The 27,920-nt window shown below is 34.4% G+C and overlaps 1 protein-coding gene across 2 annotated transcripts; it reads right to left on the reverse strand.

Annotated features, from left to right (window-relative positions):
* Positions 1-6: 6 nt before the first annotated feature.
* Positions 7-27,538, reverse strand: LOC122637754 (glutaredoxin domain-containing cysteine-rich protein CG31559-like). Of its 2 annotated transcripts, none has more exons than XM_043830095.1 (5): positions 26,895-27,538; positions 23,952-25,700; positions 8,516-8,749; positions 2,687-2,752; positions 7-417 (listed from the first exon to the last, which is right to left on the reverse strand). In XM_043830095.1, exons 1-5 carry the CDS (start codon positions 27,129-27,131, stop codon positions 244-246), a joined length of 2,460 nt encoding a protein of 819 aa, XP_043686030.1. In that variant the 5' UTR covers positions 27,132-27,538; the 3' UTR covers positions 7-243. The 2 variants fall into 2 exon arrangements, with proteins under 2 accessions (XP_043686030.1, XP_043686031.1); XM_043830096.1 differs by having other exon boundaries at positions 23,952-25,722.
* Positions 27,539-27,920: the final 382 nt, after the last annotated feature.

A 27,920-nucleotide genomic window follows, 5' to 3' on the forward strand; every position in this document is an offset into this window, starting at 1 on the left:
TCTCTCTCTCTCTCTCTCTCTCTCTCTCTCTCTATTTCTCATTCCTTTATTCTTTTATCTCAAATCATTATCTTTGAATTATTCGTCGAAACGTATTATACTTCGTCGTAGCACCACGAGTCTTAAATAAAGAGAAAGGGAAGATAGTCAGAGAGTTGCTTGTTAGTACGTTGCTTGATAAAGCGTCGAACGTCGACGACGTGCCAAAGGGAGAAATCCCTTTTAATCCTTCCTTCTTCTTTCTCAACAATGTTGGCAGGGAACCAGACCGGTCTCGTCACAGTTCATACACTTCAAGGCAACAAATTCAACGGTGAAATCGTTGCGCAGAACGGATCTCTTGCTGCCGTTGCAAACGGGACAGACCAGCAGTCGATAATTTCCGCAAAACAGGCACGAAGGACACGCGCCGTCGCTCTGTAACGCAAGAAAATTGGTTTGGAGATGATTATTGCTTTAGGAAAGGAAACAAAAAAGCAAGCTCTCGATGCATGACAGTACGATTTACGCGGTTTTACGATCGACGAGATTGCAAAGAGGATTTTGGATTAAATCGTGCGAGTGCGGACGGCATCGAGGATGAAAAGTATTCGTTTAGTTAATGAAACAAAATGAAGAAAGAAAGCACAGACGTAGAATGAGTACGGGCGAAATAATAAATCGATATAAACGAAGAAGAGACAAAGCGTCTACGCGTATTTACACTCGATCTTGTTGAATTTTTTAACCTTTAGATTAATTAAATCCGAGAAAAAAAAATGATGAAAATAAAGATTAGTTAGCGAATCAAAAAAGAAAAACAAACAAAAAACGAGGGAAAAAATCTAGAAGATGTATATAACATGAAAAAGTTATAATTAATATTTGCGATTTCACTATACTTACGAATTTAAAGCTATATCTTTTTTATGTGGATAGCGATCGACATATGGTTTGAAAATATGTTTGCCTATGTCTAATATTAACAATGACAATAAGATTAGAAGCTGGATAAAGATTTCCATTGGAAGCGTATAGATGTAAACGACCTTTGCGCGTTGCAAGGTAAAATCTCGAGTGTACGACACCGAAATCTACGATCGCGAGTCTGAAAAATGAAAGAGAAAGAAATAGTAGGGTGGAGGATGGGGATAGATAGCCAACGGATAAAAGTGAAAGGACCGGTACAACCTTGCGTTCGTTGGAATGGCTACGTTCTCTGTCTTTATTTCTTCTCTATGTGATTGTATTCGTATATGTGAATGTGTGGGTGTAGCTGCACATGTTTTGCCGCACAGGTTTCTTTACGATCCAGTTATACCTGCTTCGGATAGTTCTTTCTTATAGGAAGGCATATAAACATCCTAAGCGAGTTAGCATTATTCCACGTAGCTTCGATAATTTCGTTAAATCGTGATAAGAAAAGTAACAAGACCAACTTGTTACGTTTACTCAATATATATATATATATATATATATATATATATATATATATATAATCTGGTTTCTTATTCATTGTTTTTTCTTTTATATTAAACGTGAATATCAACAATTTCGAAAACTAATCTTAAATTCCGTCCTATTATCGTTAATGAACTGTTTTTTATTTTCTTATGAAAATCGATAGCAATTGAAAGCAAGTAGAAGAACAAGTGGAATGGATCTAATAATTCTTCTATGCTATCACCATCTTTGCAAGATATGTTTGACCAACACATGTTTGCGGTCGAAGACTGCGATCGGTAGATGCCGGTGGTCGTTCGATTCTTTAGAAAGTATTTGCACGACACTTTCACTGTCGTCGTAAAAGAGAAATGATTCGACGATTCTCTTCTCTTTTTTCTTTCATTCGTTACAACGACGACCAACGATTTGTTACGTCGACCTTTATATATCGCCTTTTTGCAATTCGAAGAGATTTAAAAAAAAATAAAAGGTAAAAAAGAAAAATTGTAAAAATAAAATAGATATTTTGATCTCCTTCAAGGAAATAACGAGATATATTTCATAAAGAAAAATATCCTTCGCATCAATAAAAATAGCTGTCAATGGTTCTCGTAACGATGGTCTTTTCCTTCGTAAAATGTCATCCCTTCGAACGTGCACTAGTCGTACGTTTGTCCTTTTTCCGTGTTGTAATAACGTTACGATGCCGTATTCGACGACTATTTCCATCGATGCGAATATAAAACTTTCTCGAAGACCTTTTGTTGAATAAGAAAACGTGCGAAACTTTCGCCAAATTTACCTACATTAACTTCTCTCTTTTTCTTTCTCCTCCACCCCCTCTCTTTTTCTTTCTCTTTTTCCTTTCTTTTTCGTAAATTTCCATCTCATTCTTCTCTTGTATCAAAAGAATAACTCAATACGTAATGACGTTTCTAATTTTTTTTTTTTTTTTTTTTTAATATTATCTCAGGAAGTATTCTTCTTTAAAGTTGAACAAATTTATTGGTTACGTCATATTGAACGATCTCACAAATTGAAAAAGAATTAAAGAAAGTTTAAGAACTTTCTTCTAGTCTTCTTTCGTTATAAGGAAATAAAAAGAAAAAAAGAAAGAAAGGAAAAAGAAAGATCCATCCATGCTATTAAGGGGAGACGATTCAGGAAACAGATAATTAGGAAGGTAGGTGAAGTGAATTAGTTTGATGGTTATTCATTTCTTTTCGCCACTTGTTTCGAGCAAGCTCTTATCTTGAATTACCTGGTAAGGTTTAAGCATCCGGCGTAATTCTCCGGATTCGTTGAGCCGTTCGACGGTGTCAGCATCCTGAAAAAAAAGAAAAAAGAAGGAAAACATCGAGGAAGAGAATTAAAAACATTAATAAGATAAAATATAACGGGAGCGTTTAATAAACGATATAAAAACGATTTGTAAAATAAAACTGCGAATATTATATCGACGATTTATTTTCTATTTATCGAATTTATACGCAATCTTGTCGAAATAAATATATTGTTATTTGATGATTTTATAGCGATCGATAAACGAAAAGAACGATCATTGCGTTTTTATTTTGTTTCTTCCCGTTCTCGAATTTATACGCTTAACTTTATTAATCTTAAACTCGTTTTATTGGAAATAGCAAGGTGTTGTCTCAAAGGAGTTATCGTATCGTTTAGAGGAAGGCAAGAACGCAAGAACGTAAGAAAGAATTTCTCCTTGATAGGACGTCACAACGAAGGAAACGATTTTATTGCGAATCACGAACTAAGGAAACACCTTTCACCAAGCTGTGAAAAGTGTTTTGTCAAGGATCACGAGAGACCCGCTCCACTCTTTCGACTCGTTCAATCCAATCTACACGTTCGTACTATTGCCTTTATTCGAATGGATCATTTTTGATTCTTCAAAGAGATCCCTCGAAGGACGAAAAATATCATCTATGTTTCTCCGTCGTGTTTAAATAATTGTATGACGTTGTTAGAAAGGAATGCTGGCCGGATTTAGTACGTACATATTTATGTACGTATGTGTGTATGTAAACATTTATAGCGGACAACCGATCGAATCGACACAGACGCAAATGAGTAAACCTCTCTCTCTCCCTCTCTCTCCCTCTCTCTCTCTCTCTCTCTCTCTCTTTCTCTCTCTGGCTCGCTCTCTCTCTCTCTCTCTCTCTCTCTCTTTATTTTTCTTTTTCTCTCTTCGTCTCCTTCCCGCAATGGCCTTGGATCGAATAGCTTGACATTTCACTTACTCGTATATCTGCTCTCCCGACAACTCTCGCGATTGGCCGCATCGAGAGTACCAATATACGAACGAACGTCCAAGAGAGACAAAACAAGTCCTTCTATTTCTCTCTCTCTCTTTTTCTCTATATATCTTTCTTATTGTCGTGCACGAAGAGAAGATCGAACCTGACTATTCCCGTTCCTTCTTTTGTTTCATTTACTCCTTTGAATCCAATCTGAGTCGTATCTAGACCAAAGCAGACATCGAAGCTGCTTATGAATATCTTACGAAAACCAACTAGACTGGCTGACTGATGACTGAGTTGTCTTCTTACGTACATACATAGTAAACGTGATTCTATTTACACTTTTCAACTAATAATTCTGAGTCTTTATACTAGGATTTCATATTTGGTGAAAGCTTTCTACTATAAAGTTAAAGGTTTAAGGTGAATATTAGTTAAGTGCCATTTTGAATTTTCTATTTATATATACACGTTCTATTTTACGACACGATTAAGATGTATCTTGTTCCGTTGTATACGTTACGTATATACATAATTTGATCTTTGTTGCTTGTTATACGATGTATCCTTCGAATTATAATTATTGATTTGTAATGTAAATAAATTCAAATGGAGAAAGAGTCGGTGTAGATTATTATACAATATCTTCGACTTTTTATGTGAATTCTATGCCGAACTACGTCGTAGCTGGTGTGCGAAATTTCCTTCCCGAATAATTTTAACGTTCCTACTTTATGAATACCCTTTCTAATTTTCTTGGTGTCAACCCGACCATACCATTCTCTTAAACTTTTAAAACCTTATTTATCTATTTCTCTCCCCTTTTGCTTTAATCTTGTTTTCCCCAGTACTATCAGAGTTTCATGAGACTATCGACACCGAACCGTAGACACTCCGTTTATTAGAAATTCTTTGTTTTCCTTTTTAATCTTACCTACACTTGTCTTCTTCCATATATTTCATTCCATTGTAGATTATCCTCCGTTTTATCAACGTTATTTCAAATAAAAACACCCTGAAAGCTTCGGAAATAAATTACGTAGAAAACAGAATAGTAGAATTACAGCTTTTTTTACGATTCGGAGTACAAAGGAAGAATTTACAATTTTCTTTTTACGTGTCTGTTTCATTAGCATGCGAATCATTTTTATTTTATGAGTTACTCGAGTCTGACAGCATTAACACGATTAATGCCTCCGTTGTGTTGGAGAACGAATATTGTCGACCAGTCAATTATGAAGACCTTGATTAGAATATTTCAGCTAATTGGAACGACATAGTTGTAATAATCTGTGATGTTATAACGAAATCTACAACGTCGTCGTATATAGAAACGAACTAATCTATATATCTTCCTGCGTGATCATACCTGAGTGATCGTTAAGGCTTAATAAGAAATCTGGAGAAACAAAGAGAGATTTTTATTTTCTCGTATAGAGTAACAATTTATTTGTGAATGATTTAGGATAGATAAAAAAAAAAGAAGATTTGAAGATTTAAATACATTCTTTCTTTATCTTTTATCGGAGTATATTAACTAGATTAATTTAATTTTAATTTCTTCCAAGAGTAAACAGTAAGATAAAAAGTTTAACGAAAAACAAGCTTTTTTCGATCTGACCTCTAAGAGTAAGTAATTTTTACAAGAATAAAATTATTGCTAAAGTCGAAGAAAGCTTTTCTTTGGTTTTCACACTTGAAAAGTTCTCGAAACGGTACTCTAGTTTTAGCGAGCATGGATTACAATTAGCTTTAAGTGCACGGAACGTTCCTTTCGAAGAACACAGAAAAGCTTGGAAAAGTTAGATAATAACCCTAGAGCGTATTAAGGGAGACACGCTGGAAGAATCTACCTGCGAATTCTTATATATTCGTTTAGCGTGACGTGGCTTTTAAAAAAATTAATGTGTTGTAAAAAAAATGGCTGTCGGGACTTAATCAAAATTTATGCCACGATTTCCGTCGGATTATGAATGATTTATTAATAGAAAAAAAAAAAAATCATGGGATGGGATCTCTTTTGGTGCGTTTCATTTAATAAATTATAATGTGTTTACTTTGATAATGATAACTTCAACGGATAAAATCATGAAATATTGTCAACAATTTCTCTCTCTCTCTCTCTCTTCCTCTTTTTTTATCACTTTATAAGAAAACGAAATTATTAAGACGTTATATTAAATTAAAAATAATTATTGGTATTTACTTGTTAATTTTTAAGCGTTTTAAAAAAGTTAATGAACGAAGGTATATTCGTTCGCTGTTTAATATTTCACCAAGTATCAGATGTATAGCAAACTAAAAAGTTGACGACAAATGACTTCAAACGAATTCGACACTGACATAGTAAATTCCAAAGTCACTTTAACGAGCAGAACACCTGGAGATTAAGTTGCAAAAGCAACGACGGTTTGCACGCGGGCAATATGGCACGTTCTAAGCCACCAAATAGACTACAAAACTTTCATCAAATTGAGATGTAGATTGTAAGTCGAAAGTGTTAGTAATGTTTTCTAGACATTTATCATGTTACCTTATGACTATTTTGACTTTTACTTTTGGACGATCTCCGCAAAAAAAATATTGACTGAACGGTAAAAAAAGAATTTGCAAAAAATTGTAGGAGATTACGTCGCCAGAGAAAGTTGATCGCAAAGCGGTCTTTCGATAAAAAAAAATTTAGCCCATTGTCGATCAATATTTCTGACAAATTTAAAAATTTAATTTCCTTAGAAAAAAATTTAAAGTTTTATTTCGATTTATAACGAGTTTCCATCATTTTCAATCATACGAATAATTTCTTTGTCACGTTTTTTAATATATTCGTCTCTTCAATAAAAAATTGAAAAGTTTGAAAAATATTGAAGTAGCCAATATGAAAAGGTTCTCTCGTGTTAGATTTCGGTCTCGATATCTCTTTGAACTGGCTTCGATCACGATGGTGAGTGTGGCACGGTGAACGAGTAGTCGCTTATCTTTGACATTTCACGTCGGTCTCTCTCTCTCTCTCTCTCTCTCTCTCTCTCTTTCTCTCTCTTTCTCGCTCTCTCAACTTTCATGATGTCGAATATTCACAATTGCGTAACGCGGGATCGGCCTTGCCGTTCACGCGAGTCTTGAGTTCGCTCTTTGAAAATTCATTCGAAACTCGCGACATATTTACTAGCATCAGAAAGTATCCTACGAAAGGAATATAATTACATTGCTGAAAATGTTTATTACAAATCAATTGATTCTCTCATTACCTACTCTTTTCTTTTTTAATAAAATAATGAGTTTTTTTTTATTTAAAAAATTTTACGTTTGAAATTTTTTTATGAAATTTAGCAATTGTAAAAGTGATGGACAAGCGTTAATTACATTCCTGAAACGAGTGAAGCTTTTTACTTTTTATTCGAAAACATCGATTCGTTCGTCGTAAAAATATTTGATATTTGATGATAAAAAAGAAAAGAAAAAGTCAACGTAATTTTTCTTCTTAAATCAATGCTCGTCATTTTCCTTCGATAGAACGCGTTTTATCTATCTTATAAAGATTAATTAAATCGTTCAGTTTCTCGAAATCGTCGAATCGAGATAATAATAATGGATATCTTGACAGACAAGATGCGACAGGAAGATGCGTAAAGAATGTCGAACGCAGCCCGACGAACGATCATTGACAAACACTCGATGGCGTCATTACCCAAGTACTTACTCCTACTGCATGCCAAGAACAAATTATCGATCGACGCCAAACGGATTTCTTATTATTTTATATTGGAATTACGATCACGTTGAACGTTTACGCCTGATTCGTCAAAATCAATCGATTCCTTTATTCGTTTCTATACAATCTTTCTAAAATTCCATAGAATCAAATCTAAAATTTTGATTGAACTTTCGATAAAACATTTCTATTGTTTCATAAATATTAACAAGATCACGTAACGGCTTTATTCGATTTTTTTTTAAAGTACATATATCGAAGTACAAGCGGAGAGATAAGTTCTATAGAAAAAAAAATATTGAAATTCAAAGATTGTTTAAACGATTAACATTCAGTGGCTTGTTGCAACAATGAGCTTTACGATGAAAATAGTCGATGACCGACGAAGAAAATCTGAAGATCGTATTAGAATAAGATAAGTGTAATTGTTGATGTCATAGTAAACTCATAAAGAACTGACGCACGACGATAGTGATTTTTATCTAACAGAGAATGAAATACGTTTCGAAAGAGTAGAAATAAGCGATGAGAAAACATAATTGAATAAAGTTTCGATAATCTCTAATGTCCATTTAAATTCATTTTCTCGATATTATTCTCCTAAGTTACATTGTATCAATGAATGCAAGAAACGTGGGAAAATCGATAATTTTTTCAGCGTTTGATTCCACTTCACATATCATATTTTTTATTCGAGACTTCCTATTTGATAAAATAACATCTTTAATCATATGACCTCCACATTCTTTTTTATCTACTGTTTTAACATCCATTTTTTTTCCTTTTCTCGATACGAAGGCCATCGAAAAAGTAATGAAACGTGAAACGAATAAATTAAGCTTGAAAGATATCATCGAAGGAATCGCTGATAGTGAAGGCTAATATTGAAGTATGGTTACTATATAAGTGTGTTGGGTAAACTCATCAAATTACATCTTTATCGATCTTCGGATTGTATAAAATACGTTTTAAGAAACTCACGGAGGTCTTACTTTTTATCAGGAATAAACGAGGATGAGACAGTTTTTAGATCATCGGAAATAGTACGATTAGATAAATTCAATCGAATAATTTAAAATTATTTGATATGTAAATAATTGTTAGAAAAGCTTTAAAAACTCACTCCAATGTACTGTCCACCGACGAAAAGTTGTGGCACCTGAATCGCCGTACAACCTATTCGATCTCTCAACTCTGTCTGAAGTTCAGCGCTACGAAAGAGATCTTTTTCTTCGTATTTCACCATGTGCGTGTTTAAAATCTGCTTTACCTTCATGCAATTGTAGAACGTTAGTCTGACGATACCGGATGAGGTGGTGTAAACCACGACCTTACCCTCTTCCTTTGCCTTATAAGCCTGAAAACGAAAACAAATCGATGTATTAACAATAACAGAAAAAAGAAAACAAATTCAAATGTAAACATCGTAGAGCGTTATTGCGTTGCTGACATACTTTATTGTTTAACTAATAGCGTCTTATGATAAATTCATTAAAAGCGATAATTTCAACTTCCACATCGTTAAAATTCAAGTCCATCTTGTAATTTTAAAGATACACATAATTTGATGGATTCTGTAAAATTATTCAGTAACAGGTTTCTTTTCTTTTTCTATCAATCCTAATGAATTTTGACAAAATATAAAAATAGATTTTCGTTTAGAACGAAAATTATTATAATGATCGAGAAATAAAAAATTTTTATTTAAAAAAAGATTCAGTTATGTTAGATAAAATTTTTTTTTCATAGATCAGTTACTTTTTTTTCTTTTTTTTTTTCTTCGATATTAATTCACGATTTGATAAAAATAGCTACGGTATCTCGCAATACAAAATAAAATATCGATTTCTTTCTTTAATATACATATATATGAAATTTAGTTATATCTATAATCCAGTATGTATGTAAGACCTAAATCTTCTACTGAAGGTTTGATTATTACGAAATATCGGAAATTGGATAGATATCGAGGACAGTGAATAAAAGAACGTTCAAACAATATCGCTCAATCCATTGCTCTAAATTGTACATTCAGATAAAAGAAACAAATAAAAAGAGCCATCGTGATGATAATTCCTTAGGAGCCAAGCGAAAGAAAGGAATAAAATAGAGCGGTGAAAAAGAATCTAAAATAATTTTTGTTTACGTAAAAAAAAAAAAGAAAAAAAAACGTTCGTTCTGATATGAATTCTTAATTGGTTAAACAAAACAGAATAATAGAACAGATTCATCAAAACTATCTGGACTATCAATCAACAAGATAATATTGTTGTTGATACTTTTTTCTTTTCGAATCTATCATAACCGTCAAGAAAATGTTAAATTTATTGTCAATGTACGAAATTTAATCGATCGATCGTATCTAATTATATTCACTTGTCAAATATTTGGAAAGAACGTTTCATCTTTCTTACTTAATAAAGAGTAATTATAAATAAGTATCTCTCACGAGAAATTTGTAATTAGATGTTAAAAGATCTCTTTCTAAAATAAACATCGTACTATTACTTTCAATCGCATCGATTTCGCTTTAGTTTATTGTCTTTACTTTCGAAAATTATGATTTCGTTTAACCGGACAACTACAACTACGTACTATATTTTACGACAATGAATTTTCGTTTCTCTTTCTCTCCGCTCTGAATAATCGCTAGAATATCGCGTAATACGAGTAGCTTCGTTAATTTTCGCAATTCTGTGTACAACTCCATGACTCCGTGAAACGTGAGGAAGGTTTCGTGAACGTTCGCACTCTTCGAGCAATGCATTTTTTATGTTATAACTTTCATAAGCTGACGACTAACGGTTGTCGCGATAAAATCGCATAGACGAGCTGAATCTTTTAACGTGTTCTAACGAAGACCATTATATTACAGTTATACCTACTATATACAAACTTTCAGTATATATAACTTTGCTAGATCCTATTATTTTCATGATCAGTAAAGCGAAATACAAGAGAAATAAATAAATACAAGGGGAGACAACCTTTAAAATTTTCGATCTTGTCAAAGATATTTAAGATAAGAGATCGTTTGGTCCCTTTTTTTCGAATACCTACTATCTACCTTAGTTTCTTATTATTTTTCTTCGAAACATATACGTGATAAGAATGAGGCTTCGAATTAAAACAAGTGAATAATAAGATCAATTAAAGTATGAATACACGTCAATCGATTTAATTTTGCATTCTTTCTAATCAAAATTATGTAAGAGTTTTGAAAATTTACAATAAATAAAAGTCAATACATCATTTATTGTTACTCTTTAAAACTTTGTGACTTAATATTTCTGTATTTTTGATTAATCGAAACTTTGCTGAATTCGTACCACCATTTTTGCAGTAATCATGAACGGTCGAATACCTCTTTACAGTCCGTCGATTCTATTGAACTGTACACATTTCGAGCTGTCCTCAACATTGCATAGGCTCGCTATTTGCTTCGTTTTAATCATACATAGATATATATCCAACATAGCATCATTGTATTCGTCTACTACATATGACGAAGCTTAATTACTTTTCCTGTTACTTTTACTGTTTGATAACGCGATAACGGATTGAAATCTTGTCACGTGATATATAACAAAAAATTTCATTTCGGTATCAAAGTTTTTTATTTTCAGTTCGTTTTAAATCATTGATGTTGAAAACGTGTATATATGTACATCTAATAATTTTGATTGAAAAATAATGAAGATTATTAATTGTTGTAAATTATTATGATACAACTACATGATAAGTCGAAGGCGTTATAAGAGAAGAATGATTAATGATAGTATTAAATGTAAATAACTTGCTCGACGTAATGAAAAATGTATTTTTCTTACGTTTAGCTCTTTGCCAGGAGTTAACAGCTAGGTTATTCATTTCCTCCATAAATACTTTCTATTTCGTTCGTCGTAATGTTATCCATGAGAAATAATAAAAGATATTTTTAAAAGTATGCGAAGAAGAATATAATTTTATATAAAATTACTTTCACTGGAAAAAAAATTATAATGAGTAGCGATACATAATACGTGCCGTGATCGTTTGTGTGGATAATGTTTTGCATAGCTATGTGGCCTCTTTTTCTATAGATTATAAATATGCATTTTGGCAAATTTGCATTTCAACTCTAATGTTGCGAAGAGTATGAAATAATCGAATGAAGAGTTATTAGAACGCGAAGAGCGAAAGATCGATATTTGAATCCGTAAAAAAAGAAATAAAAACATTCTAATATCAAAACTGAAATTTGCACCTTCGAACAAATCGGAAAACAAGTGCACGTTATCCGATAAAAAGTCTCGTTTCTGCAGAGCATAGCGGGACTTCCAATTTGCAGTTACGTGCACCAGCTGGTTACGAAGCAAGAATACTGCTTAGAAATCGTTTGATACTCAGTCATCGTATATTTCTAGCTAGGTAGAGAGGCGTATAATGTGTAAATAAAGTCTTTCTCTATCAAGATCACTTATTATATATATATATATATATATATATATATATATATATATATATATATATATATATTGTTTCAAATGTTCGTAATCGTACTGATCTAACAATCTTAAAATAAATTCGATATAACAAATGTTGTATCGTCGTGTTATATCAAAAATTCCTACTCGCCAGATTTTCTATAAAATATTATTAATTTTTAATATACGATTAAGAAAATACCATCTGTCGTTCGAGTTTTCAATAATATACGATTTCGTGAATAAAAATGTACAAAAGTCGCTCACAATTATATCAGAAATGTATAGATATTAAAATAGAATAGATCTTGTCTCATATAGAACTATAAATCGAACGAATTCATAAAAGCACGAAAACTAAAATATTAAACGTTTTTCTCACTCGTCATTCGGTCGTTGCTGCCTACTTCGTACATTCATTTTATACCCTTTCGTTTTAATGAAGTGATACTTAAAATTGAGAGTCAAATAAAAAGGAATAATTTTCTCGAGTTATTAAGTTTCGCAATTAAGATTAATCCGGTGGTAAAAGAGCAAAAAAGTCTCAAATTTATCGAGACAACCTTCGATGTTGTTCCATATTTTGCATCATTAATTTTAATCGTAGGTATGCCGATCGATTTTAGATTTCTCCAAGTTTACACTCCGTAACATGAATTACGGCACTTTTAAACAAGAATCATTTACAATGATGTATCCACGCTTATCTCGAATGTTATATTAGAGATAATATATTATAAAAGAAAGAAAACGATCTATGATCTTTTAAACATAATCGCATACGATTATCTAGCTCGTACAAATCAAACGATCGCGACGATTAATTACACGAGAATGACTCCAGCTGTGTAGCATAGACAAATCGCGAGGAGAACGATTTCTCCGTAACTGGGATAATGTTACGGGAGATCGGGTCGCCCACTGACCGGATTTTATTGTTACCTTGGTGCATGTGGTTCTCTAGGAGAAAAAAAAAAGAGAAAAAAAAGAACAAAGTACCAGGTATGTCGACTAACGAGTAGAGAAGTAAATGAGATCTCTCACGGTCACACGCGGTATCTTTTGTGATCAGCCTTCAAATATTCTTTCTTCTAATTAATTTTCCGAGTCAAGGATTTTTTTACTAACGTCGCTAATAAAATTAAATTAATACTTAAATAATCTGTATCTATGGCTTGCAATATTAGCATACGTTAATTATACTACAGACTCGTAGATTTTTGCGTAAGTATTCCCTACAAAAGAAACCAAAAGAATTATTATTAATATTTCAAAAATTATTTCAAATGCACAATGCTTCTAACTACAATCTCCTACGTAATTTTATGCTCGAGTTGAAAACTCATGCGATAAAATACGGGCGAGCGAGTTCTTTGCTAGAGACCTAAATCAATACGTTCTAAACAAAAAGCAAAAGAGAAAGAAAGAGAATAGAGAGTCTCAACAGTACTCGATGATTAGCGGGAGAGCGAGCGTAGGTACAGTAGCTGTTAGCACATTTCGTTTAGCGAGAAAGAGAAAGGGAGATACAGAAACAGAGACAGGGATAGGGAGAGGAAGAAAGACAAAAAGGAAGATGAGAAGTAAGGAGGGAAAGAGAAGAGGAGAGGGGAGTTCTAGTTGTAATAGGTCTTTGCGGGACGCTCTGTCATTTGCGTAATAACACGGTTCCAAGTACGCGCGTGTGTATATATGTATATATTTCTCTTTCTCTCTCTCTCTCTCTCTTTCGCTCTTTGTTCTGTATGGGGAGGTCGAGCGCGCGCATGGGCCTGTGTCCTATCGATAGAACTTTCGCGACAGGGTTATGTGAGAACGTACGAGATTTTTCTTTTCAAGAAAAGAGATCTCAGAAATTCGAGAGAAACTTATTCTCTTTGCGCCATCTTCGAAATAATCGACGATAAGAATGTCTCAAATACTATCTTAAAAAATGGCTTAAGAAGTCGAAGAAAAGAGAACGGAAGAAGGGAAAGATGGAAGGAAGGAAAGAGAAGTAAGTAGTCTCACGATCTTACAACGAGGTCAAAAGTCCCCCTGGAGGTTCGACCTGTATATCGATGGAACGTGCGAGATCTTTCGATCGAAACGAATATTACGGAATGGTGAAATCTCTAAAGAAATATCTTTTGAAGTTTGATACAATCAAGATCGTAAGGATTAAATTGATATAAAGCAATTTAATATAGGCAATGTAGTTACATCAAAAGCTTTATCTTTCTTCTTAGATGGAATCACTTTTTGAAATTTTTCGATTTTGAAAAAATATTTTCGGAGAAAATTCGTATTTCTTTGTTATTTTTTTTCCTGCTATAACTTACGAGTATTTTTTTATATTGTTTACTAATATGTTAAATTAGTAAATTACTATGTTATATTACTAATATGTTATATTGTTTACTAATATGTAAATATGTTAAAAATATTTAATATATATAATATCATATGTATTATTCAATTACTATATGATTCAGATCAGAAATCGAGTATTTTAAATGTTTCTATCACTGATGAAAATAACGAGGATATAATATCAATACTATAATGTTAAATTGATTTTCAAGGTGTACGTCAGCGATTCCTAAAGCCGGATTCAATGAAGCTTTATTTTCTCGCAAACATTTTATGACTTCAAAAGAAAACTGATGGTTTCCTATAAAAATCGAGAAAAATGCTTTTACTGCCACCCCTACGCTCGGCCCAATTAATATCGTTTTCTGCAAAATAAAAAAAAAAAAAGTAAAGAAAAAACGAAAATTTCCCCTACGAATTTGAATATACGCTTCGATAAAATCATGTAAAATACATGAATTTATATTATTTTCCAGTATTATAAATAAATAAAATATAATGAAGCAAAATGCATACGATGAAAAATAATTGTAGGAAAAATATTTTAACAAAATATTATGAATAATGGATTATTAATTAATACAACGCATTTGAGAAAATGAATTAAATTAAAATAATAAATTAAAATAAAATATAAATAAAAAAATATACGTTTCCTAATAATTCGACAAATATTTGTATATTTAAATATGTATTCGTAGTTCAGTACAACAGGTTGCTTTTCGAAGTAAAGTATCGATTTCTTTTTTTCTACCTTTCTTTTTTCGTTCATAAGAGATGAGTTTCATCAATCGCACTATTTATAACATTCATTGGCAATCTTCCTTCTTTTGATTTATTTAATTTTGATTGTATTTACGATAATTATCAATTTATTATCTCACTATCAATACGCGTATTCATTAATAATATAAACGTAATAAAATGACAAATGAAATAAATATTACTTCTTATTATCTGATATTTCATTTTATCTCTTGAAATACTTTTAATTAATGTCTCTAAACGCGTTTTTCAATTGCACAAATTAAAAGTCGAAATGTTAAAAAGTACGAATAAGACTTTTCGTGATAACTAGCAGATAAAATATATAATAAAAATAAAATATATCGAAACATACCAGGATTTTCGAATAGTTTGATCAAATCGATATATCCGAGTGTCTGCACGCATGATTCTAGGTTACGTGACACGAATACGCGTTACTATCTTCATATGTCGAGGACAAATGCTATTTCTGCGTAGACTTCTCGGTGTTCGACCATCGACGTTCTATTCGATTATTAATAAGTAAAAATATCTCGAGAAATGTTTACCTTCTTCGATCGATTCTCCGTCCTAAACAGACTGTTTGATACAGCCGAGAGTAAATTTACCACAAGGAGTCGTATCGTCTCCATTTATTGTACCGAAATAATAATTCACTAAGAATTTATTTTCACGATTTTTCGCAAAATACAACCGCATCACCATATTAAGGTTAATTTACATCGAGTGAAACTGTCTTCTCACTACTGTTCATTCTTTTTTTTAATGGTTAATCTAACGTTAGAGAGTGTGTCCTGCTTTTACTATGAAGTAACTTAAGTAACACAAAATGATAAATCGATATAATCGATGATCGATATTTTCTTCAATTATGTCACGCTAACACATTTTCCTTTTTAAAATTTTTATATGCACATATGCCATGAATTTCACTTTGATTTTAAACAATCCTTCAAATACGAAAGAGTCTCGGCTTCTCCATTTACAATATTGAGAAATAATTATAGTTTACGTACTATATATATATATATATATATATATATATATATATATATAATGTATCATTATTGATAGATATGTAATTAATATATATCAAGTTATTAATAATGTTATGAGTATTTAAGGAACGATAGAAACTATTATTATCTTACCCTTTTCCAAGTCCTTTCTTCTTCTACTATTTATTATGCAATGGAATATAAATGCACTCTCTTGCCACTTATATTATTCCAATTACATCATAATCGATTTTATTAGTTCATTGCTTATAATTTAATAATTAGAAATACGTAATCAGTTATCTCTCAATATAACTCTTTTATATTTCTCTCTTTAAATTAATATTGAGAGATAAATACATGAAATACACTCTTCGCAATGATATCACTTAACGATAAAAAAGGAGAAACGACAAGAGTTTTTTGGCTCACAGGAACCTTTCACTTTTTCTTCGTCTAGACTATCTCTTACTAAATAGAATTTTATTTACCGAACTACGTTCAGGTACTACATCGTATATCTAAACGTAAAGTCACGCACTGCCGACGCGTAAGAATCTTTTCCAATTACTTGCATACTTCATTCGCTCGAAAGTCAAATTACTAGGAAGTAAATGAGAAACGCGTTGGTGCTAGCGTGTATGGACGATTAAACGTATGGACGATGCGTGAAGCATTTAATACATCGCAATTAAACGATTTTTTCATCAGTCTTCTCCTTCGTTCGTTTCGTGACGTTTAAATAATGATCGCATTTATTCCTGCTCATGTTATCATATTATCAAACAAATAAATAATACCTCGAGAATAATGTGAGAATTGCGGTCATTTCGATTCTCTATCAATTTTGTTTTTTTCTTCTTTTTTTTCTATTCGCAGTGCTTCTATTGATAGTGTAAAGTATTAACAAAGAATTTTTTATTTCGTTCTTTTTTCCTTTCTTACTACGAGACATGCCGTGAAAATTTATTTAGAAAAATATCTTATACGTATCCCGAATGATATTAACTAATATTTTTTTCATAAATTAATCGATAGGAGAAAAAAACATGGGGTATTAAAAACTACGTCTGTACGTGGATCAAAACGAATGCTACCATACCAATCGATTCTTTCTTTAAAGTTTGACTTCCTGGATAACTCGTGAATCTAGAAAATGACTTTAACGTAGTCGATAAATTAACATCCATGAGAAAGCTGCGAGAGAGCTTATAACCTTTACCTACATTTTAAGTAAAACTGTTTTGACCCAACTCATTGCGAGTACTGCCTTTGATTCCCGTTATGACTTTTGGAATATTACGGTTTCCGTTATAGGTAAGAGGATGGACCGGTTTATACCGGTCTCTGATTCTCCAAATTTGTAGGACAGTTTCGCGAAGAGTGCTACATATTTTTTGACATTATCTTGAATTTGCCAAAATAAAAAAAAAGAAAAAGTACGATGGATGGATCAATTAGCAATTCATATCAAGCGATCATATGTTTGATCCACAACCGATCGAATATATTTATTACGATAAATTTTCTCTTCCTTCGATCATTTTTTAAAAAAATAAAAAATTTCCCAAAAGTCAGATAAACTCAATAAAAGATTATTTAGGTCACGATTACACTTTCATCTAGAATGATTCTTTGAATCAAGAATTATAATCCCAATCGGGGATTCCAAAATGACTTAAATTGTCGTTTTTGACGGTTACAGTTATGGAATACGATTATGGTTACGATTCGATGCTCGGTTTAATATTTTTTCCACTGCAGCAGCTTCCGAGTAGGAATGAAAGCAGCACGGACCAACGCCGTTGGTCTTACTCTCTACTTTTCTCTCCTCTGATGTTCAACAGGTTAACGACGCTTTTCTTATATTTACAGAAGAATACCTATCTACTTGCCGGTACTAATCGTTTTAACTTTCGAGCATGATAATGAATAATTAACTGTCAAATGAATTTTCGTAAATAAGACTAAGTTTTATTTAATTCGTGTAAACGATATAAATAGAATTGTAATATATATAGTAGAATCCTGTTATGATAAATTTTATAATAATTACATTAAAACAAAAAGACTTATCTAAGAAATTCTATATATATATATACTTCTCTTCAATGAGATTCTATGGTTTCGACGTACACTTTACAGTTCGATAAGCTATTAATTACGAAACCAACAGATAAAGATGAATCCTGTTATGCAAAATTTCTTGAAACGTCTAAAGCATTGACAATACGAAAGTGAAAAATTGAATCCACCCCTACTAAGAATATTGATTTAAGTGATGGTTTCTATTGGAGGAAAAAATTCAGAAAAAATGTTAAAGGTATAATTTAGCTTTGTCAGGGATACGAAAAGAAATGCAAGAAAAACGAGACTTCCATCGCTCTTGGTGAATAATGAAGCTACGATTGGAAAGAGAAAGAGAAAGAAAGAAAGAAAGAAAGAGAGAAAGAAAGAAGAGTTCACGGTTGAAAGCAGAAGAAGAGAGGGAGAAGAAGCGCACCAAACGAATCGAAGATGAGGAGGCCGAAGTTGGCCGTTTGCCACCACCGTCGTTCGTCGTCGTGGCGGCGGCGGCGGCGGCCTCTTTGACCCGCTTTCTCTTTTCCCACTCGATTTGTCTCGTGAACATGCCTACCGCGTTTTCTTCAATCGGGAAACTCATGACGCCAGGCATTACCACCTGCTGTCGCGACTCGCCACCGCGACGAGTACGATTTCTTTTTGTCGCCTTCTATTCCAAGAATTTCTGGAAATGGTGAAAAGAAAGAGAGCTGAGAAAAAAATAGAGAGAGAGAGAGAGAGAGAGAAAGAAGTAGGTCTGATCGCATTTCTTTTTTAAGAAAGGAGAGATCATGCATTATCAAAGAATGCATCAAAGATGCGTTGAATGATTTCTATGAAATATTCTCTCGTTAATATGTATCCATCGATGATCGAGAATTAAGAAAGAATCATAGATATTTCCATATAATTCGTATTCGCATCCTCGATGTTTTATCCACGTTCAATTACTATGCATTATGTAAGTAATAAATAAACAAATGAGAGAGAGAAAAATATATATATATATGTATATATGTACATCGATTTCCACGATTTGCCTACACGTTTATACGATCGTACAACCTTCATACAATCTATGCATAAATTCCTAGTCGATGAATTCATGAATAAGCAATGATTCATTTGTTTTTTTTTCTACACGAAATTTTAAATACTGCTATTCATGACAAAAAATAGAAGCACCTACGTACGTATAGTTATAAAATCCTCTTCATTTGTATATTTATCTAGTATTTTCTATCGAAAGTAATAAAATATCAACGTTCGAGTAGTCGTTGTTATTAAAGTTTTCACGTTTTCAACGTCAAGTCGAGCATATAGCAATCAAGAAAGCGTTTGAACCTATGATTTATTTCCATCGAAATTGATACCGATGGTAATCTTTTAGAGCTGCATCAATGAAAGTCTATAACACAATTATTGACAAATTAAATAGAGCGAAGACTAATGTAGAAAGTTTCTTTCGACGAAATTCAGAGAAATCACAGTATCTATTTTAATTTATCAGAGACATTCGCGTTTCTGTGTAAACGGACGTTCACCCCTTTAGAATCGTTAACACACTTCATAGATCTTAGAATTCATGCTAATAATAGTGCGACGTAAGCTGTCAATTCTTTCGTCATTGCATTCTAATCGTAAGATTTACTAATATCTATATAATTGTCAATAAAATACACGATAATAAATGTATTTGTAGTATATATAAACATGGATATTGGATTAGGGTCGATTAAGAAAGAATGAAAAGGAGCCTTAGCGGATTCATTCTTAGATCGAAGTTTCTATTTCGCGTTTACTGTCGTTAACTGCAATGTTTGCCATATATAGCTACGTGGAAATTGTTGCAAGGTAACTACATGGGCTATGAGTATCTATGTTTGTAGTTTTATTATATTTGTGTTTGTGTGCGTGTGTGATGGTGTAAGTAAAGGTGCTAGCCCACTATACAGACATTTATGACTTCGCATTTAATCTCGGCTCTGAAACGTAATATCCGTTCTTACTTCTTTTCTACTTACAATTAGTTCGAAACGGTTTACTCGAAAATTGACTGCGACTTTGTTACTCGGTAAAAAGGAAACTCAAAGAACGACCTTTCAAAAGCATTACTTTGCTTCGAAAAGCAATACTCACTAACTAAATATTGCAACGTATATTATATAGAATAAATTGCCGGTAGAAATATATAGTTATATCGATAATGATCATCGAGTAATCCTTCAAGGCAAGACTCTCATTAAAATCGTCCTCGACAAATCGTTATTAATTCGACGAAAGCTCTCTTTCCCTCTTTCTCTCTCTTTCTTTGCTTAAGAAATCTCGAAGGTTCGATAATCGACTGGCTGTAAATCGTCGTCATTTACGCTCATCGTGAAAATATTTCCAACTGAGAGTTAAAATCGTCGACGTAGATGCTTTTGCCAGAATGAGACTGTCCTAATTCATTCGCATAGTCTTTGAAAGATTTATTAAATGAAGGAAAAATATTTTGGAAGGAGTTTTCGAAAGTATTTTTAATTAAATTCTAGTGTAATACAATGGATCCATTGCATTTATATCGTTCTTAAAACAATGTTCCAGATAGACTTACATATCTAACTTACGAATAAAAACAAAACGTAAATGCAGATGTGTAAAACTTGCCTCTACATACACACACACACACACACACACACACACACATATAGAGAGAGAGAGAAAGAGAGTACTATATGACTAGAATATCATACCTACCTATAAAAGTGTAGCGTATTAATTGTTGCGCCGTTGCGCAACCGTATATAATATCGTTCGCTAAAACCTCGTGCAAGAATGTGTAACGGGTGTAGCGGTGCTTAATAACTTGGCATTCAATGTCTGGAAGGGGAAGTTTATTAACCGGAGACACGTGTTCTCTTTTCGGTCCTTAACCGTCGAGCATAAATTACTATCACCCTGTGCGATAGTACCAAATCGGAAAAACGAATGCTTTTTATGGCTATTATGTTCGTTCGTTCGGAGAATAAATCACTTTACCTCGATAACTATCTAGCACACTAACCGCTGTTGAAAACGAGTTCGTTCGTGGAAAACCGAGGAAGAATTCGATGCTTATCGAGCTGACTTTCGAATGCTTAGAACATTATCGATATTAGTTTGTACGAACCGTTCGAGCGATTTTCTACAATTTTTTCCGGTGAGTCTTATGCGTCGGAGATTGCATAATCCGTTCTGGACAGCTGCACGGAAGTTGAAGAAACTAAAACGCAAGGAAGATGCATAACAGCTGTGAGAGGAATAATCTACAATTTAATGGTAGTAAATACGTGTATTCGTTATTGGAGCAGAATCGAGTGTTATAATGACAAAGGACACGTCATCTTATCGTTCATCCTAAGGCGAGACGAATTAATTTGTCGTACGAAAGTGAACAAATCTAATTATTTATAATACTTCAAACCCTCCTTCTCTTTCGACTACTAACATTTATCTTACTATACCTTTAATATATTTATTCGATTCTATCTTATGATTAATAGGTAAAATCATTCTATACCAATCTATTGTACACGTTGAAACGTTGAAAAGAATTTTCTCTACCGTTTTTAACCGAACGTTGCAAGCTAATTTCCTATCTAGCTAGTCTAGCTAGGCGAGCGAGCAAGCAAACCAACAATCCACGCTCTGTAATTTTATGATGCGGGCCGCGAGAACGTTCGTACCTCTATAATCTTCAGTACAATCGCGATGAAAAATTTGTGAAAGGATGAGGAGCAATGTAAACGAGTGAACGAAGCTTCGATACGATTCGAAATAAACGCAACTAATAAATTCATTGAACATATTATACTAATACTATAAAATAAATTTCTAAGGATAAATATGTGAAAAATTCAATCAACGATATCTAATATTTCCGTTATCTTCCTACATTGTTTTAAATTGACATTGAAAAAAATATCAAGCGTTACGATAGAACGATTATCGAGAAACAATATTGCATAATTATTATAACTATAAACGCGAGAAGCCGTTAATAGACATATAGGGAAATAATTACCACCTATAACGAAGAGTTCAACGATCGAATCGTCCTATTTAATCATTCTAATTAAGATCTTCGATCTCTAACGCGTTAGAAAGTACCGATCATCGTTTCTATTTCCTCGTCGATTAAATAAAAAGAAAGTAAAGAAAAGATGGGGAAAAAATGATGACGAGGAGAAGAGAAGAAATACGAATGCTCAGAAACAAGCAGTGTGTTCGTTCTTCGTGCCTTTGCTGTAATATCGCTTTATCGGATCTACCGTTATGTCGATCCGTTCCGCATCGACAGAACGTACGATCGTCGTTTACGCACGTCGCCGACGTTCGCATAGCAACACACAGGGAACCTTTGCTGCTGAAATCGTACTAAAGAGAAAGAAAATGAAAGAGAGAAGTGGATGCTTCATCATAGATTTCCATCCTAAGATCGACAGTCGATGAACGGAACGAAAATCATACTATACGATTTAACTGTAAAGCTATCGTTTGAGACGATTTTGCTCTCCCGTAAAATTACGAATTTTCTTCTTTCTTTTTATTTCTTCCTTTCTTTTTTTTTTTTTTATTTACTTTAGAACCAATTAACCTTTGAGAACACGTCTTCAATTTAATTAGATAAAATACATCCATCGATGAAGAATCATGATTACTTTCATTCTTCTAACGTTATCGTTCGAAGAATTTTTTTCTATCGCAACCTCGTAATTTTGTCGATTGTACGAATTAACTTAGAATCTGTTGGATGGATAGTAATATCGAATTCATCGTAAAGCGCTTCAAGCTATCTCAATGCTATCACGTTGCTTGCTCAGTGTAACTAGCGAAGTGGTTTGTCTAGCGAAACCGATTTGATCGTACGGTATCATCGAACGTTCATTGTATCTGCGATTTTTATAACGAAGAGAAACGACGCTTTGCAATTGATCCGATTTCCATGTAATCAATCGATCGATCTCGAAAAGTACTACATAATAAAAGTACTATATAATAAAATTCATCTTTAAATTTTAAATCATAGATATTATTAAAATCGTTTTCATTAGAAAGACTGGCGTTTACTTTTCTCACGTTCAGCGCTAGTGATTAAATATAGTTAGAAAATACGATTTATTACATCGGAAATCCTGTGGCATGACCTTATCTCTTAAATCAGTGCACGGAGCAAAATAATTACATAATTAGCGCGTGTTTATTCTTCGAGTTAATGAGAGAATTGTCGAGAGTCGAGAATAAAAAAATATATCAAGTAAAGTCTCTTAGGATTTGAACAATTCTGGATCCGAATAAATACATACTTTTTCGAATTTCTATATCTTAATCTACTACATTCCGAAATAGAACATCGAATTCCATGAATATTAACTAACTCCGTGTTTGGTTCTCTAGGTCAATATACCGCATTTCACGCCCGTTCAACATTCCACTTGTACGAAAGACCTTCGTACATTCTACGCATTTATTTCTGTTCCCTTAAAACGGAATTGCTTCGAACTACGTTATAAAACGATCATGAATGTCATCCGAAGCCTAAGTTAAGTTTCAAAGTAAGATAAGATATTAATTCCTAGTTCGTTATTTTTCGTGCTTGCGTATGCGTGTGTGCGTATATGTGCGTGCGACGAACAATAAGTTCTAACTAAGTAATTTCCCAACTAGAATTAATTAGACTAGCATAGCTCGGCTATTACACGATAGAAAGTATGATAAATTTTACTATATTATAACTCACTGTTTCTAATATTAACTTTTGATAAATCAAAAGCGAGTTTCACCGAAAGTAACGTTACATCGTCAAAGAAAAAGAAAGGAAAAAAAAAGAAAAAAAAAGAAAGAAAATATTACGATTAATTTGAATATTAATTATCGATTAAATACTAACCTTGGAAGATGGTTTTTGAAGGAAGGTAGCTATACCAGCGCGTACTCTGTTCTTAACACCACGCACGGTTCCCTTGGCACTGCGTATGGCTTCCCTTTCGAGAATCTTGTAACCAGCGAAGCACTCATCTGTTTCTTTTTCTCCGAGGGCTCCAGGTTCCTTATATTCTTTATTCGAATCCTCGTTGTTATCCTGTCTCAGCTCGTTCAAGTGAAACTTGTAGAATCTGTCATCGTCGTAGACGTACTTGTTACCGCTCGATCGATTGTAGTTCGCGTAAAACTCGGCAGCTGCATTCTCTTGTTCTATTCTTTCCTGTTCCTGTTTTCTCTCTTCATAGGTACATTCACGAACGACAGGAGAGGTGGTTCCACTGCTGTTTCGATCAACGAAAGGCTCTGGACTCCTGATTCTGGGTGTCGAAGAAGCCTTCGACAAAGAGGACGTTCTAGAAGGCGAAGGAGAGACGCTAGGCGAAGCTGATTCCTCTCTGGATAAATCGTCGGAGTTAGCCCTATGATCGTCGTTGAGTTCTTCGACCTCCTCCACTTGTTCTTCGGAGTCCTTGATTACTCTGCCAAGGTCGTTACTCCTTGTACGTTGTATACGTTGTTGATACTCGACAATCTCTTGACCGTTCTCGTTCGAAGATTTAGTCCCATTAACGTTTCGAGAAAGGATACTACCGTTAAGCTCGGCACCGTTTAAAGAATCGCAGCTGATGTTGCTCTCGTTATCATCGCTATCGAGCTCCGCACCGCTACTAGTCAAACTACCGGTGAGATCGTGTTTTCCTACTGATAGTATGACCCTTGTTCCACCTCCGATACCTTTGTTGATGTTTTTCTTCTTGGGTAAAGGAGGAGGTGTACCATCCAAGTCGCTGCAAGTTCCGCTATCCAAGGTGTCGCTCGGTGAACACTGTCCACTGGACATCACCATGGTGTTCAGCGGATTTTGAAAAGAATTATAATAAATGCAGCCGCTAGATCGATTGGTTAAGGGAGAAGAATTCGGTGTCTCCGACGTCGCCCGCTGAACCATAACTTGGTCGTTTTTCTTACGATTGTTATGATTGCTGTTGTTGTTGTTGTTGTTCTCGTTACCGTAGTTGTTATTTTTATTTTTATTGGTTTGGTCGTTATTGTTCGCGGTATCTTGCTCGTACGCGCAAGTTTTCTTATCTCTCAAGGCGTCACCCCCTACACTGATTCTCACACAACCCTCACCAACAACACCACTCTCGCGAAGATTCTCGTTCACAAGATTCGTCGCACTCACCAACACAGCACCGTCGCGCTCCGCTACGGACGAACGTTCACACGTTACTCCGTTATTCTTCTCGTTTCCGTCCAAGGTCAATCTTACCGCTGATATAACCTTCCCGTTTTTATCCCCATCCGGATTGATCTTTATCTTAACTACGTGTGACGCTTGTTGTCGTTGTTGATACTGATTTTGATGCTGATATTGATGCTGTTGCTCCTGATGCTGGACGTTGCTCTGTCTACCGTAACCGTTGGAGGTTTGTATTTCCGGGACTCGTCTCTTGGTACTTGCCGTAGGATCCACGGCACGAGAACCGACGAATACCGTTGCTCCGGCACCTGTGCTCAGAGCCGGAGAGGATGGAGGGGAAGCTGCCCGGATTGACACAGTCTGCCGAGCGACTTGGTTGCCATCCCGACTCTGAGTCTTTGCCGGTAGTGGTGGTAGAACGGTCATCGTGCTAACCTCGTCCATACGTACCTACGTTCGAAAGCACTTTGTTCTTGTAGATTGATATTTGTATTTACTTTTTTTGACTATGAAGTTTTGTTTACTTTTCTTTTTCCCATTCCCATTCCCTTTCTCTTTTTCTCTCTCTCTCTCTCTCTCTTCCCTCTCTCTTTCTCTGTCTGTCTGTCTGTCTGCCTCTCTCTCTCTTTCTCCCCCTCTGTTTCTGTTTCTATCTCTCTGTCTCCGTTTCTGTTTCTGTCCCTCTCTCTCTCTCTCTATCTATCTTTATTTTTACATTAATATTAAATCAAATCCGATAGAATTCCAAGATAAAATAGAATCTATTGTCTAACAATTACTTAATTTTCTCAATATCGAGAATAAGGTTCGAAATGCTTCTAAAATCTGTATAATCGTCTTATGCGTAGTACTGCTAAATAATACACTGTATTAATTTCTCTATCTACTAGCACACAACTCCAATTCCCTTTCTCCTTAGCTTATGCCACTATTTCGAAAAGGAACAACAAACAACACGTCCTTCTCTGATTGACCTTTCCTTTCTCCATGAATCACTTACCTGCTAACAATGCCCAAAACGCATATTTTAATAATGACGCGTCAACACGTCGAACTTTAAACTACGTTAATTACGTGTTATGGATGCGAAAATAGTTAACGTGAATTTTGAAAGTTTGAAAATCTAATTTTACGCAGACCATGAAACTACTATAACTTCTTTAGTTAGTATAACGTAATAATGTCATTGAACACGTGATAATACACTGACTGAATATACCATATTGTATGAAGTAAATTGTGAATTAAATGGATCTAATGCAAACGAATTCATTATAGAATAGTGTTTATTTTATTGATAGTTATCAGTTAGAAACATGTTCAACTATGTTACTATATTATTAAAAATCCATTTTTCAATGAAGATCAAAGTTTTGATCGTTCCAAAGTAGCTTTGACCGATTAAACACATTCATTCAGGAATCTCGTAAAGAGGACCCATGATCTCGACAAAAATGGAGATGTCTCAGTTACTCCAGATGGAAAACAGCTGCGTGCACCTGCATGCAGCGAAGAGGAGAGAGAAAGAGAAAGACAGACAGACAGATAGAGAGAGAGAGAGAGAGAGAGAGAGAGAGAGAGAGAGAGAGACAGAGAGAGAGAAAGAGGGAAGGAGAAAGAAAGATTATCAAGCACTCCACTTACGGACTGCATATGTGTATCAAGAGCTACGCATAGTAAAACAAATTGACTCGAGTCCGACGAGTAGTAGACGATGACAAACGCGACGAAGAAGATAACGAAGAAGACGACGACGACGATGACGACGAAGTAGAAAATGACGATAACGACGACGACGACGACGAAAACGACGGCCAACGGCAACGGTTCACAGCGCGGGGCCGTCAGTAACTGTACTGAGTGCTGCTGACACTCACTCATGCAGTCGCCCGTCTTGGGTGGGGACCGAGACTACTCACGGGGCCCGTGCGACTCGAGAAAGGTGCTGCTGCTGTTCTGCTGCCGTTCCTAAGTCGTTAGGAGTGGGGAGAAGAGGGGACCGATGGAACGTCGAGCAGTCATTTGGAGTGGGGCAAGGAGAGAGAAGAATAACGGCCGAAGTGCTCGTCGAATCGTGTTGAGAACGGCTCTTGGAAACGATCGTAGCAGGTACATAGCCGGAACGAGAAGGACGTGGCGTCCTCTATCGAACCACCTCGAATCGACCATCCGGTTTCTCATTTAAATACCTGTTGCTTACCGTTCACCGTACGAGAATTCCTTCTTGCTTTCTTGCCTATTTGCCAACCTATCTATTTGCCTCCTACCTACCTACATATCTACCTACCTACCTACCTACCTACCTACCTACCTACCTACCTACCTACCTACCTATCTACCTACCAACCTACCTATCTACCTACCTACCTACCTACCTACCTGCTTGCTTGCTTGCTTGCTTGCTTGCACGATGAACCTCTGCTCCTTATGGGCGCGTCCATGAACACGAATACTCCATGGAATCTCGTACACCTGCCGAAATTTCACCAAGACCGGTGGAATGCCCTCCCGGCTATAATAAAACGAACATCGTACAAGTGGAAAGCGCGAGGAGAGACCTACTCGTCAACTATGCCATATGTGCATTCATAGTCTTTTGATATCGATCGAATGCATCGATTAAATAGATTTTATTTAACGATTTACTTATCGATTATGTTATTTTGTTTC

Source organism: Vespula pensylvanica, chromosome 2 (assembly GCF_014466175.1).
Source record: "Vespula pensylvanica isolate Volc-1 chromosome 2, ASM1446617v1, whole genome shotgun sequence".
In the NCBI taxonomy this organism is placed as follows: Eukaryota; Metazoa; Arthropoda; class Insecta; order Hymenoptera; family Vespidae; genus Vespula; species Vespula pensylvanica.

Excerpts from the sequence above, each read along its gene's own strand:
- LOC122637754 (XM_043830095.1), bottom strand. The coding sequence starts at position 27,131 with ATGAGTGAGTGTCAGCAGCACTCAGTACAGTTACTGACGGCCCCGCGC. Across the intron at positions 25,701-26,894 it reads TTGATACACATATGCAGTCC|GTACGTATGGACGAGGTTAG; the intron begins GTAAGTGGAGTG and ends TTTCGAACGTAG. Across the intron at positions 418-2,686 it reads GGATGCTTAAACCTTACCAG|AGCGACGGCGCGTGTCCTTC; the intron begins GTAATTCAAGAT and ends CTTGCGTTACAG.